Source organism: Pleurodeles waltl, chromosome 4_2 (assembly GCF_031143425.1).
Source record: "Pleurodeles waltl isolate 20211129_DDA chromosome 4_2, aPleWal1.hap1.20221129, whole genome shotgun sequence".
NCBI classification, from domain to species: domain Eukaryota; kingdom Metazoa; phylum Chordata; class Amphibia; order Caudata; family Salamandridae; genus Pleurodeles; species Pleurodeles waltl.
In genome coordinates, this window is record NC_090443.1 from 142,444,465 (window position 1) to 142,466,032 (window position 21,568).

Here is a 21,568-nt window from a genome sequence, read left to right on the forward strand (position 1 = left end):
CATTGGTTTGCTGGATTAGTAAAGTGCTTGCTTGTGTTTGGTCTAATAGCTAAGGCAGAAAGTCTAAGCCTACTGGAGTAGATCACGATTTTTGCAGACAATGGGGACTCGCCTAGATAACCTTGTGTTTTCTTCTGCAAGGCAGTCACTGGACAGTCTTTGTGGGCCAGAAGCAATTGTTTCAGCTGAGCCACTTCATTCCTGAGAAGGGTAACTTCATTCTGAAACAGAAACAGAGAAGGTGGAAGTGAATATTGAGGGTGGAGTTGGTGTAGGCAAGAATTTACAATACGACTAAGAAAGCATACTTTTTCTGGTGTTACTTCAGATCACCGACTCACAAGTTCTGCAGTCAAGGTGAAAGAAAGCACTACAGAGCACCAAATACTTTCCTTTCCAAATTTCAGAACTTTTTTATAAACATTTTTAGGGAATGTAATGAGCAACTTCTTTTAATGTAATGCAGACCTGAAGCAACAGAGCAGAACTGGATACACTGCGTGCACTGCTAATGAATTCCAATCCCTACAACCATGCTTACCTTCTTACATGTTCAAACACCATTCAATAGAAGAAAAGCTAGCAGAACAGACAAAAAACACAAAGGCAACGAGCAGTAGTAGTTTACAATTTTGCACACAATGGGGCCGGGAAAGTGGACATGAATAAGGGTAGGAGAGTGACCAACAAAACACCTGCCATCCAGTCTCTGCCTACGCACATGAAGCTACAGCACCACATCTCGAAGGTTACAAGCACCGGTGAATACCCGACAAACAGGGGACCATGCACGAAGTTACAACTGGTTCACAGGTAACAGAGAAGCCACTCATTCCCACTCCATGCAAATAAAAATCAAACAGTTATGCCACAGATAGGGTAGCAGGCTTAAAATATTAGCAGAGAACCCAGCAAAAAGGGTTTTTATATATTGATATGCCTCAGGAACGAAGAAGATAGGGTGTCACGATAATGGGGACGATATTGAGGTGTCTCACTTTGTGTCAGGCTACAGAGAACAATATTACGAGGTTCACCAGTGCAGGGAATTTGCTGTGGGGAAACGTGCAGCACTGTTTTTCCCATGCTAACTTTAAGGAGAAGCCTGAAGCAACAGATGGATACAAAGCAGAGCGCTGAAGGGACAGGACAATAAGGGCACCTGAAGTTATTAAAACATTCATGCGAGCTGGAAGTGACCGGAAGAACAAAAGAAACAAGGAGGGTAGAGAAAAAGACCATGAGAAATGTGTGTGGTTGAAAGTTTCACATGGGTACTTCAATACATTAGGGAAATAGGGGATCTGGCTGCAAGTGAGAAGGATGTGGAACTGGAGACGTGAAGGGAAAGGAAACAGTTGATAACACAAGAGAAGCTGGGTGCTTGAAGAATAACGGCAACAGAAAGGTGAGAGGGTGATAAGCGGTGAGAAGGTGACAGAATAAAAGCATTAGAGAAATGGGAGGCAAAAGGTAGAGTCGGAGCATGGCACACCATAAAAATAAGGGAAGCTGAAGCACCGGAACAACAGGAGCACTAGGGGCAACATGAGCATTAGGGTATGATGAATGCACCAAGCAGCAAGAACAGCTGAAGAGATCACAGCAAAGAGAAGCTACAGGAACCAGAAAAAGAGGGAGAGCTGCAAGCATCAGAGCAAGTGGGGGAGCTAGTGACACTGGGTAGCATAAGTACCTGGTGAGACAACAGCAGAATGAGTTGTTGCCGGCAACAGAAGAAATGAGTTACTTACCTGTGACTATAGTACTATGCATTGGTATCTTTCATAGATTCACATGCTTGAATCATTCCCTGTAATCGGAGTGGGAGTCTGTATTATAATAAAGCAGTAAGTGTCATTATCATAAGCTATAATTGCAATGAATAGTCACTGCAATAGCTTATCTATGTCCTTTTAAAAAAAGGACCAAACTTGAACTATAATCAATCAGGCAACAGTGGTGCCCTGTAGAACACTCCCAAGAGAGGCTGAGTCCCTCAGATTTTCAAGCATAAATGTGAAAAGAATCATCTTTAGCTATATAAGGGGAGTCTCTCAGGGGAGAAGGGTGGGTCGCATGTGAACCTATGAAAGATACCAATACTGGAGAACCGTAGTTAAGGGTAGTAACTAATTTTCTTCTCCAGTATTGGATCTTTCATAGATTCACATGCTTGATTCAGAATAGTAAGCAGTTATTTTAAGTTAAAGATTGTAGTAATGTAATTACCCTTTGAGAATGGTGGGTAACATAATAAATATTGAGACATCTACAGTATATTACCATATATTTACATTGATGCAACACCGCCTGTCCTAAAGCTCCATCACTGCAGTGTGCCGATTCCAGGCAGTAGAGATACGTAAAAGTGTTTGTGTTCTTCCATGTTTCAGAACGTCCTATATTTTCCAACGGTAACCTGTAAACAGAGCAGCTGAGGTGGACATTGCTCTTGTGGAATGTGCCTTAGTCTTAACTAAGTGGTTTGCCAGCTTTTGAATGGCAAAACTGGATGGTAAAAGAAATCAATTTTGCAACAGTTGTTTTTTGTGACGGAAGCACATTGTTTGGATTGACCATACAAGACTAACAGTTGGTCAGAATTCCAAATTTGTTTAGAATGCTGCAAATACAATTTAAGACATGATTTAATGTCTACAGTATGGAGAGACCTTTCAGCTTGTGAAGAGGGATCTGAGAAAAAGGTATGAAGTATGATAGGTTTGGTAAGATGGAACCTTAGGAAGGGACCTTGGATTTGTCCCGAGAAGTACATAGTCCTCAGTGAACTGTAGGAAAGGCTCTAGTGTTGTGAAGGCTTGAAGTTCACTGACTCTTCTAGCAGACGTGAGAGCCAAAAATAATGCAACCTTCCATGTAAGGAACACAGTTCTGCTTTGTGGTTTTGTTTGAATGGTGGTTTCACAAGCTGGGAAAGAACCACATTGACATGCCAGGAGGAGCTCGTCTTGGAGGGAAAGCTCTGAATAACTCCTTCGTGAAATGATTGACTATTCTTGTAGAACAGAGGGATATAGATTGCAAAAAAAGTCTGTATCTTGAAATATCAGCATGGTGAACCTTGACAGATGCATGCACTAATCATGATCTAGCAAATGAAAGAAAGTAAGGTAGAAACTGCTCCTGTGACGCTTCCAGCGAATAAAGTTATGCTGTTGACACCATGAACAGAAATGTTTCAATTTCAATTTGTATGTTTTGTTTGTGGAGTCAGCTCTTGCTTTGGATTAGATATCCCTACAATATTGAGGAATGTCTACGTCTTTGAATTTTTTTAATTCAGGAGCCATACATTCAAATGAAGAGGTGGGATCCGGATGTAGGACCTAGTCCTTGTTCATGGTCAACAGTGCTTTTAGTGCTGAGAGGTGAATGGGTTTGGAGTCCGTAAGCAGAAGAAGCTCAGTGAACCAATGCTGTCAGGGCCACTGTGGATCAATGGGGATCAGCCAGAATGGTTCTATTTTTTCTTACAAAGTCTGGGAATGAAAGGAAATGGGTGAAAAGCGTATGCATAGATGCCTGACAATCTGATCGAAAACACATTCCCCCATGACCCTCTCTGCGGTTCCCAGCTTGCACAGAACATAATTTGCCCAATTGCTGGAATATGATGTTAAGCGCTGGTTGACTGAGCTCCCATTCGTGACAGGATCAACTGGTTCTGCTCAAGGTGTCCGCTAGGTTGTTGCTTATGCCTGGTAGATGTTCTGCTTTCATGGGTATCTGGTGTAGAAGAGACCATTTACATATTCTTTGCTCCTTCAGAGACACAATGGAAGACCTCGTACTTCCCGGCTTGCTGAGGTAATGCAAGCTGGTGGTGTCTGTCCGTATTAATACAGATGACCCTTGTATTCTTGGGAGGAAGGACTGAAGGGCTAGAAAAATCGATCTCAGTTCCAGGAAGTTTATGTGCATCTTGGATAGCGAGGGATTACATTAGGCACTTATTTAGAGATCTTCAAGATGGGCTCCCCCAGCCCTCTAAAGAAGCGTCTGTGGTGATTATGTATTTGGGAATCAGAGACATGAACGTTAGCCGTGAAGAGACATTCTTGGAGGCTTGCCACCAAGGAAGTGCAATTCTCAAAGTTGGAGTGATCCAAATGAGATAGTTGAATGAACCGGTCACTTGGACCTGTTGTTTGTCCAGCTCTTCTTGGATGGATCTCATTCTGAGACCGGTGCAGAGCAGCAAAAGAATGGCTGAGGAAATCATGCTGAGAAGCGACTTAAGATGGACAGAAGAGGACTCTTTTTTTAAAGATCATGTGCCAAAATCATGATGTTTCTTTGCCTTTCTGAGCACAAGAATGCTTTGTCCTCTAACATATCCTGGGTTGTTTCTAGAAAGGTTATCCTTGTTGAGGGCAAAAGAAGAGACATTTGGTAGTTGACCACGAGTGGCAGGAATTGAAACAATTGTCACCAGGTTGTTGTAGCCTTCAAAGCTACCTGAAAGGATGGTGCCTTTATGAGGCAGCTGTTGAGGTGTGAAGAAACTTCCAGGCCTTTCTTGTCTAGATGTGCTGCTACACGAGTGAGACATTTGGTGAAAATCCGGGGAGCTGATGTTAGTCCGAGGGGAAGAACTTTGAACTGATAATGAGTGAGTGTCTGCTACCGTAAAGCAGTGGAACTTTCTATGTCTGGGATGGATAGTGATGTGGAAGTACGCATCCTGCAAATCAAAGCTGGCCATACAATCTCCATGTTTGTGGAGTTGTAATATCTCTTGGAGAGTGACCATACAAAAGTGTTATTTTCTGCAGGTACTTGTTTAGTTTTCTAAGATCCAGAATGGGACACCATTCTCCCAATTTTTCCTTTACTAGGAAAAATAAATAATAACAGCCTGTTCCCTTCAGGGAGTGTGGGACTGTTTCTATGGCACCTTTGGTCAACATGGTTAACACCTCCTTCCTGAGCAGGATGAGATGGAATAGTGGTGCTCTTTGTGGTGGAATCGTACGTGGAATTGTGAACTCCAGAGTATGGCCATTTGATAAGATTGAGGACCCACTTGTCCGTTGTAATTTTCTGTCATTGTAGTTAATAACAAGAAATTCATGCTCCCAGAGAATCACATGCTAAGGGGGGGTGCAGCAGGCACTAAGATGTTGTCACTGTTTTCTGAAAGTGTCTCTTGACTTTTGGTTGGTTTTGCCATGGTTGGCCTTTTTAGTATTGCTTGTGGTGCATAACATGATTGGTGCTGCTGATAGGCAGGACAAAAGGACTGATAGGTCTGGTATGATTGGTAGCCTCCACAAAAGGACTCATTACCTCGTCTGCAGGCCAGTCTGAAAAGTGTTTTCCTGAACTGAAGCATACCCAACAACCTTGCAGTGACTGTCTGTTTGTAATGCCTGTAAAGCATCATCAATTTGCTTTCCAAATAACATGCTGCCATTATATGGAATGCCTACGATCTTGGCTGTAGTTCAGGACGGAATGTTATTGCTTTAAGCCAGCCCTGGCGTATGAAGACCGCTGACCCTGCGAGCTGACAAAACCTAAGGGTGCTAGGTCCATAGTGCAGTCAATTTCGGATCTGGCCCTCTCTCCCTCTAGTAATATTTTTCTTCCTTCTGGAGCGATGCCTGATCACATCTGGCGGTCATACCTACCCAGGACTACAGAGTTAGCAACACGTACAGTAGTGCCTGAGACGGTGGAAAATCTTATGCTGATATTATCAAGGCGCCTGCCCTTCTTGTCAGGTGGTGTTGAGATGGGTGCCAAAGGGTTCTTCGACAGGCGCTGAGCAGATTGTTTTATCACTGAGTCTGGCTTTGGGTGTCCTACCAAATATGCCAGAGAATCGTCAGGTTCCTTATATTTTTGTCAATCTTAGCAAGAACTGCAGTCACGGTAGCTGGTGTTTTCATTATTTGTATACCTTCCTCCCAAATATAAGCATTCATAGATATTGCCCTCACTGTCTTCATTGACTGCTCCTTGAAGTCATAGAGAAAGCAATCATATTGCTTGACTGATTTAAAGCTGAAATTTCGTAGCTGCCCTTTCCATTACTGTGTGAAAACCACCAATATCATCTGGTGGAGAGTCTATTGATGGAGGTGTTGGGGGGGAGATGGTGCAGGAATAAGGTACTCATCCCACTTATTTGCAGTTGACTGGGTGGCCTGAAGTCCCCCCTCTATCTGTCAACTTCGGAAGAAGATAGGTCCATCCCTTTGCAGTATGCCAATACTTGAAACCAGTGTAATCCTAGGTATAGGAGGCGGCACAGGAGGTGGAGATACCGAAGGTGATAAATGCCCAGGCGAGGGTGTTGCCACTGCAGGTGAAGGGAAATGTATGTGATAGGCCTATATCATTGCTTGCACTAAAGCATTCAGAAGTTGAATTTGCAGGTTCCCTATATTGTCTGGATTTGTCCCTGTACTGTTGGCAGTGATATGCCAGTTCATAATAAGCAGCCTCCTCCTCATCATGATATTTTACATGTAGCTGAGATGGGCTATGTGCTGGCTCAAAGGGCCGATCACAGCCATAAGATTCTTCCAAGTCCAATATCTGACTACGTGGTAAAGTAAAGATCTGTGTAGGATTCTGCATAAAATGTCTCGTTGATGGTGACAAACCCGGTGTGAGGAGTAGCATTGATCATTTCTTTGGTTTTGTCAATGGTGTCGTCAACAAGGCCTTCGTCAAGGGTGTCAAAGTCGGTCGCACTGCCGTCAATGATGACCATAACATCATCATCAACATCATCAACAACGAGGCTGTCGCCATCAATGCCGTGGATAGGGTCGTTGTCGTCGACGGTGCACAGCCATCATCGATGGTGCTGCTCTTGTCGAAGAGATGGAATAGAAGTATCCGTCGTCACCAGTGATTTTATTTTTGGCGTCGCCGATGATGCTTTCAATGGCGTTGCCATCGTCACTGAGGACTTTATGGCTAGTCTGATCTTTACCAAGACAGATTCTGAGGAGGATTTCGCAGGCCCAGACAGAAGATGGATTTGAAGGGTCAGATTTTACCACTGAAGGAACAGTACTTCGTTTTCCTTTCTGTGAGAAACCTTTGGAATACTCATGGTGTGTCTTTTTAAAGGCTTTTTTAGGTCTTTCTGGTGACCTTTCCTTCTTCTTAAAATTTTCCTGTGAAGTGGTGGAACTCTCACTGTCTTCCTCCTCAGAGACAACAATAGTATAGTATTACATTTTTGTAGTCACAATAACAACCTCCTCTCTCTATCCTTGAGGGTTTTTGATGAAAAATGCTCTGCAAATTTTGCATTCCTTTACCTTGCGTGGTGGATGCATGCAATAAATGCAGTCTTTATGAGGAGCTTAAAAATGTTGCCTTTTCCCACCACAAGTACGACAGAGCAGTAGACGTCTGGATATACCAAAACTGAGGAAAAGCGGAAGAAAACTCCATCTCACAGGATGTGCAGCAGAAAATCTGAGGGCCTCAGCCTCTTGGGAGTGTTCTACAGGGTACAGACATCTGACTGGTTATAATCCAAGTGTGGTCCTTTTTTTTTTTTCATTGCCATCATAGCCTATGGTTATGACACTTACTGCTTTATGATACTGTGGGACACCCACTACAACGACGGCGAATGATTCAAGCATGTAAAATCTATGACAGATCGTGTACTCGAGAACTGCATGGACGGCTGAAGGAGGCATAAGAGCATCAGGGTCAGGTGCTCGCAACAGATCAACATGGAGACCTGAAAGTCCCAGAGGCTGAAGCCTAATTATTAGAGATATAGGGACAAAGGCAAATTGTTTAACAAATAGCTAAAGAGAACAAGGGTGGCAAGGAGATAAGAAAACAGGTGGTGCACTACAGGAGCACCTACAGAGTGACACTGCAAACTAGAGGCACAATGAGAGAAGTTATGGGCCCAACAATCAGAGGTGGATTAGAGCACAGCTGCACATTAGACTTTTGATTAGCAATTGTAGCTTGGGCAGACAGCAAAAGAACAAAAGGATCATTATAGATTATAGACCTCTTCTGGGCAACACAGAACAGATTTGCTGTGCAATCAAGAAAGCACCAGACATATGATGTGATGCCTTGTGCCTCTTGTCAGGCTTAAGACCATATGAAACCATGTTCTCAAAATGGTCAGTACTCATTGAAGAGAGACGTGGAACATTTTAGAGATGCTGAAGCTCCCAAAGATACAGCTGCACAGGCCTGGGAATGCTAGGAACACTGGCAGTAATGCATCCAGAAAGTCCTGTGAAAAACTAAGAGAGCCTGAATAGAGCTTCAAACAGGGTACTATGTTGTAAACGTGAAGAAGTACTCTGCCTGCCGAACCCTCAGTCTGCCTGCCTCGTTTGGAGATGGGACCTTAAATATTCCATTGATGGAGCCCCCATTGGTTCTGTCAATGGAATACTTCCTCTAAAGGCCCAATAGAGTAGGTGCAGTCGGAGGAAAAACAATACACCACCATCTTAATTAGGATGGATGATGTAATAATAACTTTTTTCTGTCTGTCGCCACCAGCAAAAACCTGGCACTTGGTAAGGGACAGGCAAAAGAATGCTGACCCCTCACACCCTGGGAGAAAACTCCCAGGGGATGAGACACATTTTTTGTTTTTCAGACACAAACTCATGCTTTGGGGTTTATTTCTGAGAAACAGAAAAAGAAAAAAAAATATTAGGTTAAGAGCAGTCAATATCGATGGTGGCTATGCCCCACACTTATTGTGCTTAGAAAGGAACCGCCATGATGGTGGTTTTCTCGATGTACAGATATGACCACTGGGCAGCGGTCATCTCTAAGTATGGTGGATGATTGTCTGTCAGGATGGCAGGGGTAACGGCCTTCACTGTTCGACGGATCAGGCCTCAAGTCTATTTGCATCTTAGTTTCGTATGGGTGAATGACTGCCAGATGTCATCATTGCTCAAGATGACCATGACAACCGAGGTAACCATTAACTTTTTTGCACCCTCCAAAATGAATCCTGATGCTGTGATAGCCTTTAGGATGTCATGGGATCTCTTCTATAGATAAAGCTTCAGCAGAACCAAAGTGCTACCTGATTACTAAAGGATTTCTTAATGATCAACAGACAATGAAGACTGCCAACTTTATAATAAATTTGATGTTAAGACATGATCAGACAATGGTGCCTTTTCTCAATACAGTTGACATCCAGGATAACCACAGATGTTGTGCCGTGGTATATGCCCTGCAAATAGTGGCAAACTGCCACAACAGTGCATTGTGAGATGTGGTGCTTCTGAGGTTCTTAAAAGTACAGGCTTCTTTTTAACCTCTTTCAGTGTTAGCCAATTAAGCTGCATTTTCTCCTCATGCTTTGGTATAAAGAGAGCCTTTTCCATAATGGAGTGTTGAGCATTCAAAGGCTATGTAATAGCTTCAAATGTTTTGTTAACAGCATTCAGAAAGAAAATACATCGGACTGACTACATAGAGACTCTATAGAAAATTATTTTCAGTTATAAACATTCTTCAATTACATTTTTCTCAGATATTAAGTATTTTAAGGAAGGTGTTCTGGGGTCCACCCAGGCTGCGGGGAAATTACCAATGTTTATGACTATCAATGAAGATCCTATGATGTAAAATGGTTACCTACCTGTAGGAGCAGTTTTGCAGCTTAAAGAGTTTTATGTATTTGCATGTTGTGCATTATTAGAAAGCCTTGTGGTTGTATCCCTATTTTTTATTTTTGTGGGTGTCACTGTCTACCACTTGGTGCTACGTCCCACCGTGGATGACACATGTCATGGAATGTTTTTTGTTTTTTTTTTAGATCCTCTGCCTTGGCTTCTTTCTTCCTTGAGTGTAACTCATTTTCGTCCTTTTCATCTACCCTTGTCTGTTAAAAATATTTCTCATCTTTTTGGAGGACGGATGGTTGCATGTGACTCCAGAAAACTATCCAAGTTGCAAAACTACTCCTACAGGTAAGCATCCATTTAATTTGGATTCCGGTATCTTTTCAGGATTCACATGTGGTGCATCAACTTTATAACAAGTTTATCCTCCTGAGTGTTTAGGTTACAATGAGTTTGTATTTGCAAACATGCATTGTAACACTTTCTGTCCCACCTGTACTTTGTTGTTAGTGTGGGGCATCTATACAGCTGTGTTTGGTGATGATGTGAGTGGGCGATCATGAGGGTGCTCTGCTTACTATGCATAATGGAGACATTTCTGGGCACTCCACTGTTACTCCACTGTCTGAATGCATTCAATTTTGGGGTGTAGCACCGCCTTGTGGTTGGTGGTCTAGCTTTTCTTAACGACTCCAGGATTCAATCAGACAAAGGTAGGCATCCAAAATCTATGTCCTCAGGAGCAGTGGTTTGGAAACCTGCATACAGCTTTTTAGCATGTTGCATTTTCCAGTGTGGCGAAGTGCTCTGTTGATGGCGTTAAAGTGCTTCTGGTTATCATGTCTACCACTTCTTCTGTTTCAACTCCCACTCGTTCGAGGTGCTTGCTTGCTGTTCTTGGCTGATCTTTTGTGCCCTGAAGCAGGGCCTAACAAGGTAGGCACCAAGAATGATGCCAGACGCTATGAGCCTTTCCAAATAGCAAAATATATATTTGCTCTCCATTTAGTCTAACACAGTGAGACTGCATCTAGGCTGTCGCATCTGAAAAGCAGCTCACCAAATTCCCTCTGGTTTCTACATTACTTTCATCCGTGGAAATGGACAACTGGGTGTCATCGGCACAGGAAGTGATCTTAAACCACCAGACTCTGACAATACCCATCCATGGTGTCAGGTAGGTAAAAGTGGGACTTAAAAATGATCTTTGAGGGACACCAAAGTTGACCGCCACTGGCTTGGATATAAAGGAAGGTAGCTGGATAGCCTGAGACCTGTTGTTAAAAAAAGAACAAAACTATTGCACAGTAATGCAAACAGATTTCCTGCAGCATTTGTAGCAGCAGATGATGGGAAACTATCAAAAGCAGCTGACAGGTCTAAGGGGAAGAAGGCAGCGAGATGTGCCCTCATCCATCAGGACCCTGACGTTGTCCAACAGTGCTAGCAATGTGGATTCATTGCTATTCTTACCCCTCGGAAAGTTTAAGAGATCCAAAATGTTGTTGCTTTCCAACTAAGAGGTAAGCTGGAGACTGACTAATTTTCACAGCATCTTTGCAGGGTATAAGATAAATAGTGCCCTTTGTGGGCTCCACAGGTCCCGTATCTTTAGTTTGTCCATATAGACCAGCTACCTCACATATTAGGGTATCCCTTGTGACGATAACAGTGGGAGATGGGAGTTTCAATTGTCTCCCTCCTATAATAGTTCTCCTGTTAACCATAGTAACTCTCTGTGGACTGTTACAACCACTCAGTAATCTCAGCTTCTTTTTGTTTGTGACCACTGACTCTGTAGCCACTACTAAGGTTGGTTCATGAGCGGTCTTCCATAGTGAATTAGAGGTATGCAGGAAGCCACCATGCCCATCAACTTCCCAACTGTCCTCACTGGTTCTGTCAATGCCAAAATTAATTTATGGACAGGGAAGGTTTTGGCTTCTCTGGAACTTAGCTTTGCTCTCTGTGGGGTGGCAGAAGAGATTTTGAGATGTACTGTGAAACCTAGATGGTGTAGAGTTAGAAAGACAGTGTTTATACTGTGCTCACATTTTTACAAGTCTTAGACAGCCAGTTGCCTAAGCATGTGTAAACATGAAGCCCTTCCTCCATAAGTGAGTGTTCACAGGGCCAAATGTTTTGTAAATACCCTGGGTGGAAATTATATTAAAGATGGCACAAACTATGATATAGTAAGCTACCCTGTCTAGGATTAATGTCCGGAATTTCTTGCATCCACTGTTCATTGACACATAGGTATGCGTCCTTGAGGTTTATTGGGCCATGTAGTCTCCCTTTGGTATTTCTGGAATGACCTCTGGCGAACTGTCATCTTCACCTACGTGTTTAAGACTCTAAGGTCTAAAATGGATATTTGGGTCTCGTTTTGGTACTAGGAAGTATACAGAGTATACTCACTGATATACTATTCTTGCAGGAACTTTTTCTACAGTCATATAGGCACAATAGATCCTCTATCTCCTTTTTGGGGTGACTTTATTCCTCATTTCTGATTTTTCATGACACTAGTCTGATGTTTGGTGGTTGCTTTAAAAGTTTGGTAAGGTATCCATGTTGGATAATGTTTAGAAAACACTTGTTGGAGGGGATTGTACTCCATTGTCACAGTCAGCAAACCTAAGGTTCTGCCCCCAAATTGTGTTAGGTGCAGTTTGAACCCTGGTGTAAAGCCTCTTGCTGAAGGGCCCTGCTCCCCTCCAGGCTGATCCTCTACTTCGTGCTCTCTCATGCCAAGGTATGTTGGAATATTGGCACTGATTTGGAGTACCGTGGGAGGCATTTGGCTTGAAAAAATGAGTGGGGTCACTGTTGAATCAATTCCCTTGTGAAGGGTCTTTTACTTGGGGTTGGTGATCCCCTAAAAGGTCCTTTAAATTGAAGGGCTCCCAAGTATCTTGCAGGATTATAATCTTTCTTCATGTTCTGAAGATACTCGTCCAATGTGCTTCCCAACCGTGTATCTCCATTAAACGGCATATTGAAAACTGCTGCTTGGACTTCCTGATTGAAACCAGATACTGTTATCCAACATGTTTCCTCAAGGTGCTGCCTCTGCATAATTGACTATAGGCAGTGTCTGCCACATCCAACGCTGATTCCAAACATGTAAAAGCAATGGCCTTTCCCTCCATATCAAACTCTTAGCTTTTTTTTTTTTTTAATACTGGTCTGGTAGATGACCATCGAATTCCACTTTTTTTCTCCCATTGCCTATGTCCTTACCTTTTAAGTAACAAATCAATTGGCTATTTGCCACTTTGTTGCGGGGAAGCGTTAAATTTTTCTGCCCATCGTTACTACCCCCTTGCATTCCTTTTCAGGCAGGGGCCCCCATGCATGGAGGTGTGTTAGATCTTTTCCGAGCTGTGGTGCCAATAATGGAGTTCACCTTGACACCACCCCTAATGTAGGTTAGGTATTGTGATAAAGGTTTATACTTTGCTTTGACCTAGGGGGTCACTACTTTAGCAGGGCTGGTTCCTTAGAAGCTTTCCTTCCTAGATCCAGAATGCTAGGCTGCACTGGGTGGTAATGGATCTTCTTTCACAAGGCATTTGTGTCTACAAAAAAAAAAAGGAAAAAAAGAAAAAAAGAATTCTGTCTGATCCTCCTTTAACTTTACTCCTCAGCTCTTTTGATGACTGTACTGTATATGGCAATGCCATCAGGTAGAGAGGGCTTCTTCTAAAGAATGTGCTTGGATGTTCTGCAGTCGTCATCTATTGAGCCTTCCCGACAAAGAACTGGTGTTCAAAATGACCTATAGAGGCTTTCTTTTGTACTCCTAGATTTCTTCCTCTGCAGGTTTGGGAGTGGATGGGGCCCCAAGTTCTGTTGTTCTGACTGGGACCTTTTCTAGAAGAACTTTACCTCAAGGAGGAAGGCTAGGGTTTTTTTTTGTACACCTTTATGGAGTCAGTAAAAGCCTTTCTTTCATCGAAGCAATGTTTCCACTTCTTACTTGAGTCTTTGTTAGATGTCAAGCATAGATGGCCTCTTCTTCAGGGTTGGAGGCTCCATTTGCTGGACTTCCTCCTCCCTCTCATGCTGTCAACCAACTTTTGGAATAAATGATCTATTTGAGCGTTTGATATCTGCAGTGTCCTTGGTTTTGGATCCCTAAGACGCTTTGTGCTTGCACTTTTCTTTGACTGACAAAACATTCAGCGATGGGGTGGTTTTGGAGTGCTTTGACTAACTGTTTTTGCTTGCCGCCCAAACATGCTTGTGGTGTTGCCTGGTTCAACTATGGAAGATTCTCCCTGTGTCAGTTTACATCCCTCTGTGCTCTCCCTGTCATAGGAGACTAAAAGCTCTTCCCCGGGTGTGTGCTTCTTTGTTGGTGCAGAAGCCTTGCAGGCCATGGAACTAATGATCTTTCTATAGACTTTGTGACTGCACTTTTGGGAGAATTTGTGATGGCAGCCAGGGCAGAATGGGAAAGGGGTGTGTGCTACATACACTTTTTCATTCACTGTTCCACGCCATTAATGACCTCATGGGCCCCTTGAAAACTCTTCAGTGTCATTCAACATTTTCCATTGGTGTTGGTGAGCAGCGGAAGGTTTCTCCCATAAATTTGGAGTTCTAATGGTTTTCTTTCCAAACTTCCTTTGCTGCCTTTTGACCCACAGCTCCAATCTACGGTTCCAGATCCAACAGTGCAAAAAGCCAACCTAAAAATAGTGACCTCCTCACAAACCCATTGGCAGAACAAAAACATTAAAGGCGGTGAACAACTATTGGGGCCCTGCAGTCTCAGAGACAGCTTCAGGGAGCTTGATGACATTCAAAAAGTAAAATATTTCCAGTCCCTGCTGCTGACCTCTTCACAACACAAGATTGAATGGTGACCTGAAGAGCGCACAAACACCCAGATATAACATTTGCTTGTACTGAGAATAAAATACTGAATGTGGTGCAAAAAAGGAGTATGAGAGAAGCAGAGGAGTTTGTGAAAATCAAACAGAGCCTCTGTCCTCTAGCAGAGGGAGAAAGAAGTTCTAAGGTTTATCTAAAAAGCCTGATTGCAAAGGTATGTGACATTGTTTTGGGACATGAAGAAAACTAGTACATGATTACCAGAGAAGGCGAGAAGAAGAATACTGAGTCAAGAGTCTTTAAATAAAAAAATGAGCCTCAGAATGGATGGTTAAATGGCAAAAGCAAAGATACTATAACAGACTACTTGTGTGTATAAGCAGTATCTCAAGACAAAAGAGGTGAACATGCTTGCTGCAACCAAGAGTCAGTCGATGGCATAATACTGAATTAGCTGGAAGCACTGAATAAATGGATGAAGGCTGAGGAAAGAAACTTTGCTTACATGTGGTCCTAGCCCTCTGTCATGCATAATTTCTCCAACATCATTCTGAATTTGATTACCTTACATATGAGTAGGATCCCAGGAGCACCACAAAAAAGGAAACATTTCCAAAACCATTTTTTAAAATTATTTGTTAAAAAGTAGTGTGAATCAGACCATAAGCTATACATCTGGTTGAAAGTACTACTACACTACCTCTTTTAGAAGGCCAAAATTAGGGAACATATACCCTACAACAGGCTCGACACAGACAGTACCAAAATAAATCACTGCATCTGTGAGAAAACCAGAGCGTGCTAGCTGTCCCATCATGGAGTGCAAAATTTGTGATGTAGCAGTTTTTGAAGGAGTCTAATGCTAATAGTCTTTTGCAAATATTCTTAGAAAACAGGGAGGTATGAAGGTTCTTGGTGGATTTAGAGAAAATACCCATGAAAAAGGTATGACTACAGGAGAGCAACGTATCCTTTTATGTTAAGGGATTCTCTACGATATGATAAACAACTTTAATACAGCAGCAAGTTCAAACAAAAAAAGACTCATCCTCCAGGAATAGGGATCTATGGGCACTGGAGAAGAGATAACAATTACTGAATAGATAAACTATGCAAAGAAGCCTGCCCTGTCAGATTAGGAGTCCTGGAGTCAAGAGTGTATACATTAATGTATGGAAAAAGTGTGTACAGCCTGTCAGGTTGCTTCATTCGAAATATTTTGAATAGGCACATTTCTGCATAACACCTATAGTAGCTACTTTTCCACAAGCAGAATGAGCATTAAGCTTACCTGGAAGGGGTCTATTTGTGCCTTTTGTTAGCAAGTAATGACACAAAAACAATTCATCCAACTATGGTCTGCTTCAAAGAGGCCGAAACTGTGTGGAATGTAACAGAGTTTAATAATAACTATTCACATTGTCAGGTGGATTTGGTCTTACTGATTTAAAATTTCTAAACTCTTTACATCTAAAGCATAGGGTGCTCTTTGCACTGGAGAAGACTGATCTAGAAAAAGCAGAAAAGCGATCATCTGATTAATATGAAAGTCAAAAACTACTTTAGATAAAAAGGCAGGGTGGGTCCTTGAAGAACCTTTGTAGTGGTGAAAGATAAGACATGGCTCCTCTGCCCAGAGAGCTTGAAGCTCACTTAGCCTTCTGACCACAAGCTGGAGAATGCTTGGAAACAGGATAGGCTACTTTGCGGTAAGTAAATCAGAGATCTACCTGGTGCATTTGTCCAACTGTGAGATCCATCAACTTGGAAATTACAGTGTGAAACTCCAAAGAGGGGAGGGGGGTTCTTTACTGGTGGGGAAAACTTTCTCAACTCTTCTAGAAAAAGGATATCTGAGAAGGACTATTTTTTATAAGCAGGGATAAAGCTCAAACATACTCTTATGAAGAGAACCGAAGACCATAATTAGCTAAGAGAAAAAGACAAGGTAATACTGCCTCTTCTTGACAGGTTCCCAAGTCCACATACTTCTAGAGATTCAGTATGCATATCCTCTTCGATTTAAAACCAAATAAAGAGTGATTAGAGGGTCTCCTCCCTTCCTTTATAACTTTCAGTTGTCAGGAAGAGTCATGTGTCTGTAGGAACTCAAGAGCCAGGTCATCACATTCTGCGATTTAAGGCTGGGGCGCAATATCAAGCTTGACAACCTGAAAGCAGGATCAGTTTGAGCTCAAGTCTCATGTGAGGCTAAAGCGACAGGTGAATTAGGTCTGGGTATCACCCCTGATTAGGATAGTCCGAAGCTATACATATGAGTCTCATTTTGCACTGCTTCATTCTTATGATGACTGGGAAGCAGTGGTATAGGTGGAAAAGCATATGTGAATGTCTTCAACCAATCTATCAAGAGGGCACTGCTCGTGACTCTGGGCACCTGGATGAGAAGGTGTGGAATTTCAAGTTTTCCTTTGGGGCAAACAGATTCATTTCAGGAGTGCCTTAGTTAGAAGATGTTCTGAAACATGGGTCATCCAGGATCCATCCATGATGTTCCAGTACATCTGCTGAGTTTGTCTGCCTGTGGATTCTGTAGACCTTGAAGATGTATTGCCACTCGATAGATGTTCCTTAGTAGGGCCCAGTGCCAGATCCATTGTGAGTCCCTAGGCAGCACTCTGGATCCTGTAACCTCCTGCTAGTTGATATTATGAATACAGGTTATAGTGTCTGTTAAGATGACTACTTTTTCGCTGATAAAGAGGAAATTACTTTGGAGCTAGAAGGACTGATCTCAGCTTCAGCATATTAGCAGAATGTCACTGAAGGAGATCACATGCCCTGGGTTGAAAGATTTTCCATGTAAGCTCCCCAGCCCTTCGGCATTTGTAACAAGTGATGTCGAGGTTTTTGGGATGGAATTCTCTTCAGCATATTTGTTCTGCTGTACCACCACTCGAGAGACTGAATGGTTGAGTTTTTCAGACTGATTGACTAATCCCAGGGCCCCTTCGTTTGACAACACAATTTTCCCAGTATTCTTGTAATGGCTGCATATTCAGTCTGGCATTGCGAAAAAAGAAGGTGCATGGAGTAACGCAGTCCAGAAGAAATTACATCTGCCTAGTTGGTGGAGCTACTTTTGCTTTCAGAGAAGTTTCATATATAAGACTGACAGTATGACAGTCTTTCCTCTGAAGACCTTCGTCTTTCCTGAGTGAAGGATTGATTTGGATGGATTGATAAGAAGACCAAGGTTGTCAAGGAGGGCTAGAATGTTGCTCATGACCTGCGGGAAATGTGATGCTGAACTGCTTTTCACCAGTCACTCATTTAAGTATGGGTAAAGAAACACCCCCCTCCTAGGGCTGACATTATCCCAATCACAGATTTTGAGAAAACTGTTAGGGTTGACTTCATACTGAGAGGTAGGATTTGAAATTGGTAGTCAGAGGTGCCCACTTTAAAGTGCACGGATTTCTGATGTGCCTTGAAGATGGACATGTGAAAATAGGCATGCTGTAAGTTTATAGATGCCATCCAATCTTTTTGAAGATAAGGAAAAATTTGATGGAGAGCCAACATTTAAATTGTTTTCCTCTTCACCCATTTGTTGACATATTTGAGAATCAGCATGGGATAACATTCTAAGGGCCAGATGTATCAAAGGATTTTACCCATTCTGTGCCTATGGGAAAAAGCTTTCGTACATATGGCCCTAAGTTCTTCTTCTGGATCAAGAAATATCACAAGTAAATCCCTTTTTTCTGCTGGGGTTTACTGACTTTTTCTATCGATCTCTTGTTCTGCAGAGTTTCTACTTCTTGTTGTAGATGCTTCAAGTGTAGAAGTCTAGATGCCTTTGGAATGGAAACTGAAAAAGAACAGAATCAAATTTCCTGCGAGCTAGGGTGCTATATGGTGGTAGTAGAGTGAGGAATTCATTGTTTTGTAGGCAGGGCTTTGACCACAGCTGTGGAAGTTTGTGGACAGTCAAATTTTTTATGATTTTTGTCTTTGATAGGAAAACGTTACTTACCCTGTAAACAGCTGCTCTTAGCATGTAGTGCTGGAGATTCACAGGGTATTGATAGTCCTACAATCTATTGTTGGGCTTGGACATTTGCCAGTTGATACTCTTTGAAAGAAGGCTTACGAGTCACGTGATGCAGTGTTATTCCACCCTTACTAGGAAATGCGCAGGGGCACTGAGTCCATGTTAGAATATTTTCTGCACAGTGGGTGAGAGTAAGTATGGAGTAGCAAGCAAATGCAGTATGATGCACCCTGTGTACTCTGGAAGTAGTTAAATAACAGAAGAAGAGATGTACAAGCACAGCCGCACTTTTCTTGGGAAGTGAGAGGGTGCATGCAAGCCTAAAGCCCCACAAGCTATGAACAGATGCTAAGAGGGTAAGTGATATTTTGTGACACGCTCAACGGAGGACCGATCCACAGAACCAGGGGGTGGGGACAAGTCCCCCTTTTAAAAACCGATCAGCGCGCCAGCATCGCGGGACGCGCTCAACGGAGGACCGATCCACGGAACCAGGGGGCGGGGCCAAGTCCCCCTTTTAAGAACTGATCAGCGCGGCCGCATCGCGGGACGCGCTCAACGGAGGACCGATCCACGGAACCAGGGGGCGGGGCCAAGTCCCCCTTTTAAAAACTGATCAGCGCGCCCGCATCATGGGACGTGCCCGGGCGAAGTCCGGGCCAAGAGCGGGCCCGTCCTTCGCCCGTCAGCGCCCGGAAGAGGCTGGGCCACTTCTCTTAATTTTTTTTTTTTTTTGCGTTGTGCCTCTCAGCGGTGCTGAGTGAGTCTTTTTTTGCTATTCAGTATGGGAAAGCGTAAGGTCCGCTCTAGTCCTGAGCCAGCTTCAGCCAAGTCCAAAACCACTAAATCTAACAGAGCAACGCAAATTCATTCTAATTGTGTTTCTAGAGAAATTGATAACTTAATTGAGGAAGTGGAATCTATCCTTAAGGAAAAAGAGGGTAATGTCCGTAAGAGACTGAAACCAGGATCTTTACTCCCTTTTTTAACATCAGGCCCTAACAACTCTACTGATGCTCAGCTTTCAAAAACTTCAACCCAAGTCCCTGTTCTTTCCAGTTCGACTTGTTTGGCCAGTCCTTCTTCTCCGCCTGGTTCTGGTTCCAATTTGGATGTAACTTTTTTGGATCCCATCCTCAATGGGATTCCTTGCGCAAACCGGTTTTCTGTCCTGGATCAACCAGAATTGGCGGGTGCCAATCAGTTTTTGCCTCCTGTGCTTTCTAACCCCAATTGCGATCCTCAGATATCCTAACAATGGTTTCCAGTCTAAAACGTGAAGTTGGGGAGCTTAAGGGTCTACTGTTTGAGGACCTCAAACTCCTCAAAAAATCCGATATAACCCCTTGGTGTACTTTGATTCCAGTGTCAGCACAAGCTCCTCCCGCTCTGCCAGCTGATTCTCCACTGCTACAGGAAGTTGACAAGGGCCCCAGTCACAGACCTTATCATGGAAACCATTCAGCCCCGTTTCCAGCGAATTCGTTATCCTCTTCTCCTAATTTTGATCAATCTGTGGCCCGTCCTACCTACGCGTCCAATCAAAATTGTATTGACATGTGTAAGGTTCCCCAACTTACACACCATATGAGGGAAGATACTTCTTCTCTTATCAATAAGGTGTCATATTGGATTCACTACACTAGGGGTTGTGGCTCCATCATCCATGCTGATATTGTTTTTGCCACACGTCTGCGAGGTTGTTTAGGTGGGCGGGATATCATCAAACTCAACCTTGCCAACCCCACTTTAGTCAAGGGGCTTTTGCAGATGGAAGCTCGCAACCTGCTAAGAATGGATTCTGATATATTTTTTAGAGAAAGCCTGCCTGCTATGGGTCATAAGATCTTGTCTTCTCGTCCACCTAGGGTTAAGACAATTCCTTGCAATGTTCCTGTTGTCTCTTCCGGCTTGTTGTCTTTCCCTGGGGATGGGGCTGCCATGGTTTGCAACATCAAAGATGTTAATACTAGAGTCCCCGTTCCTCTAGGGGACACATCAGATGTGGATTGACTACGCCATCCCAATTCTTGCAAATACAGCGCTCCATACCCCCAGGCAGTGCCACTTCCAAGTCTTGTACTTGGTATGGGTGTCAATATTATAGGGGCTCCACCTTGCATCCCTAATGCGATTTCCAATCTAGCTTCTGATGTCAACTTTTGCACGCCTGTTTGTAGCACCACACCAGGGAAACTATTATCTTGGAATGTGGCTGGCATTAAGAGTAAACTATCTGACCCTGAGTGGGGGGCTTATGTTGAATCATTCTCTATATGTATGTTCCAGGAAACTTGGTCTACGGATTGTGTGTTCAGGCAAGGCTATTGCTGTTTCACCAAAAAGGCGATCCAGTCCCCTAGGGGAAGGGCGACTGGGGGACTATGTACTTGGGTCAAGCTGACTGAGGTGGGCAGGGTTAAGGAAATCACTGTCGACTCTTGTGATATCCTAGCAATAGCAATATCGCCAAACTTAGGCACTCCTGTGTTATGCATTAATATCTATAACAGACCAGGTCCCTCTAATTATCAGTCTGACACTATCCATTTGCTGTATAATCTTTTATCTGAACTCCATTTTAAATATTGTGTTATTATTGCAGGTGATCTCAATGTTCAAATTGAATTTGACTCAGCCTTCACTGAGGCTATTCAGGCAGAAGATGAGGTGTGGAATGTTCCCCCGCTTTTAAACCATTCAGTATTATGTACTCCTTCCCATAGGGTGTCGCAGATAATAGATTTAGTAGTAACATATGGTCTTCGCTTTGGAAATGGTCGATTTCCAAATGACAATCCTGTTAGACCCACCTTTTTCAGAGGCTCTTATAGTAGCATTCTGGATTACATCATTTTTGATCTTCAAGTTTGGCATTTTATAATTGATGTAGAGGTGGGTTCTCGGTGCACTAGTGACCATGCCCCTTTACAGATTGTATTTAACGCAACTCTCTTGAAAGGGCATGCTCCGCCTCATGTCCCGGATGCCTCCAAGGATCTGCTGGCCTTATCCAGCAATAGGCGCGTGTTGAGTTGACCTTCGTTTTTTAAATCTAATCTGCTCAATGATAAGCTTTGCG

General features: G+C 43.1%; 1 protein-coding gene across 5 annotated transcripts in view; it reads right to left on the bottom strand.

The window, feature by feature from the left end:
• Positions 1-21,568, bottom strand: part of LOC138292399 (cyclic AMP-dependent transcription factor ATF-7-like) — a 679,599-nt gene that overhangs the window by 22,455 nt on the left and 635,576 nt on the right. For 4 of the 5 annotated variants that reach the window (XM_069230978.1, XM_069230981.1, XM_069230980.1 and 1 more), the window contains one exon: positions 113-221. In XM_069230978.1, coding sequence (XP_069087079.1) covers positions 113-221 — 109 coding nt within the window. The remainder of the gene's footprint in view (positions 1-112; positions 222-21,568) is intronic. The other variant, XM_069230982.1, reaches the window with a different exon arrangement.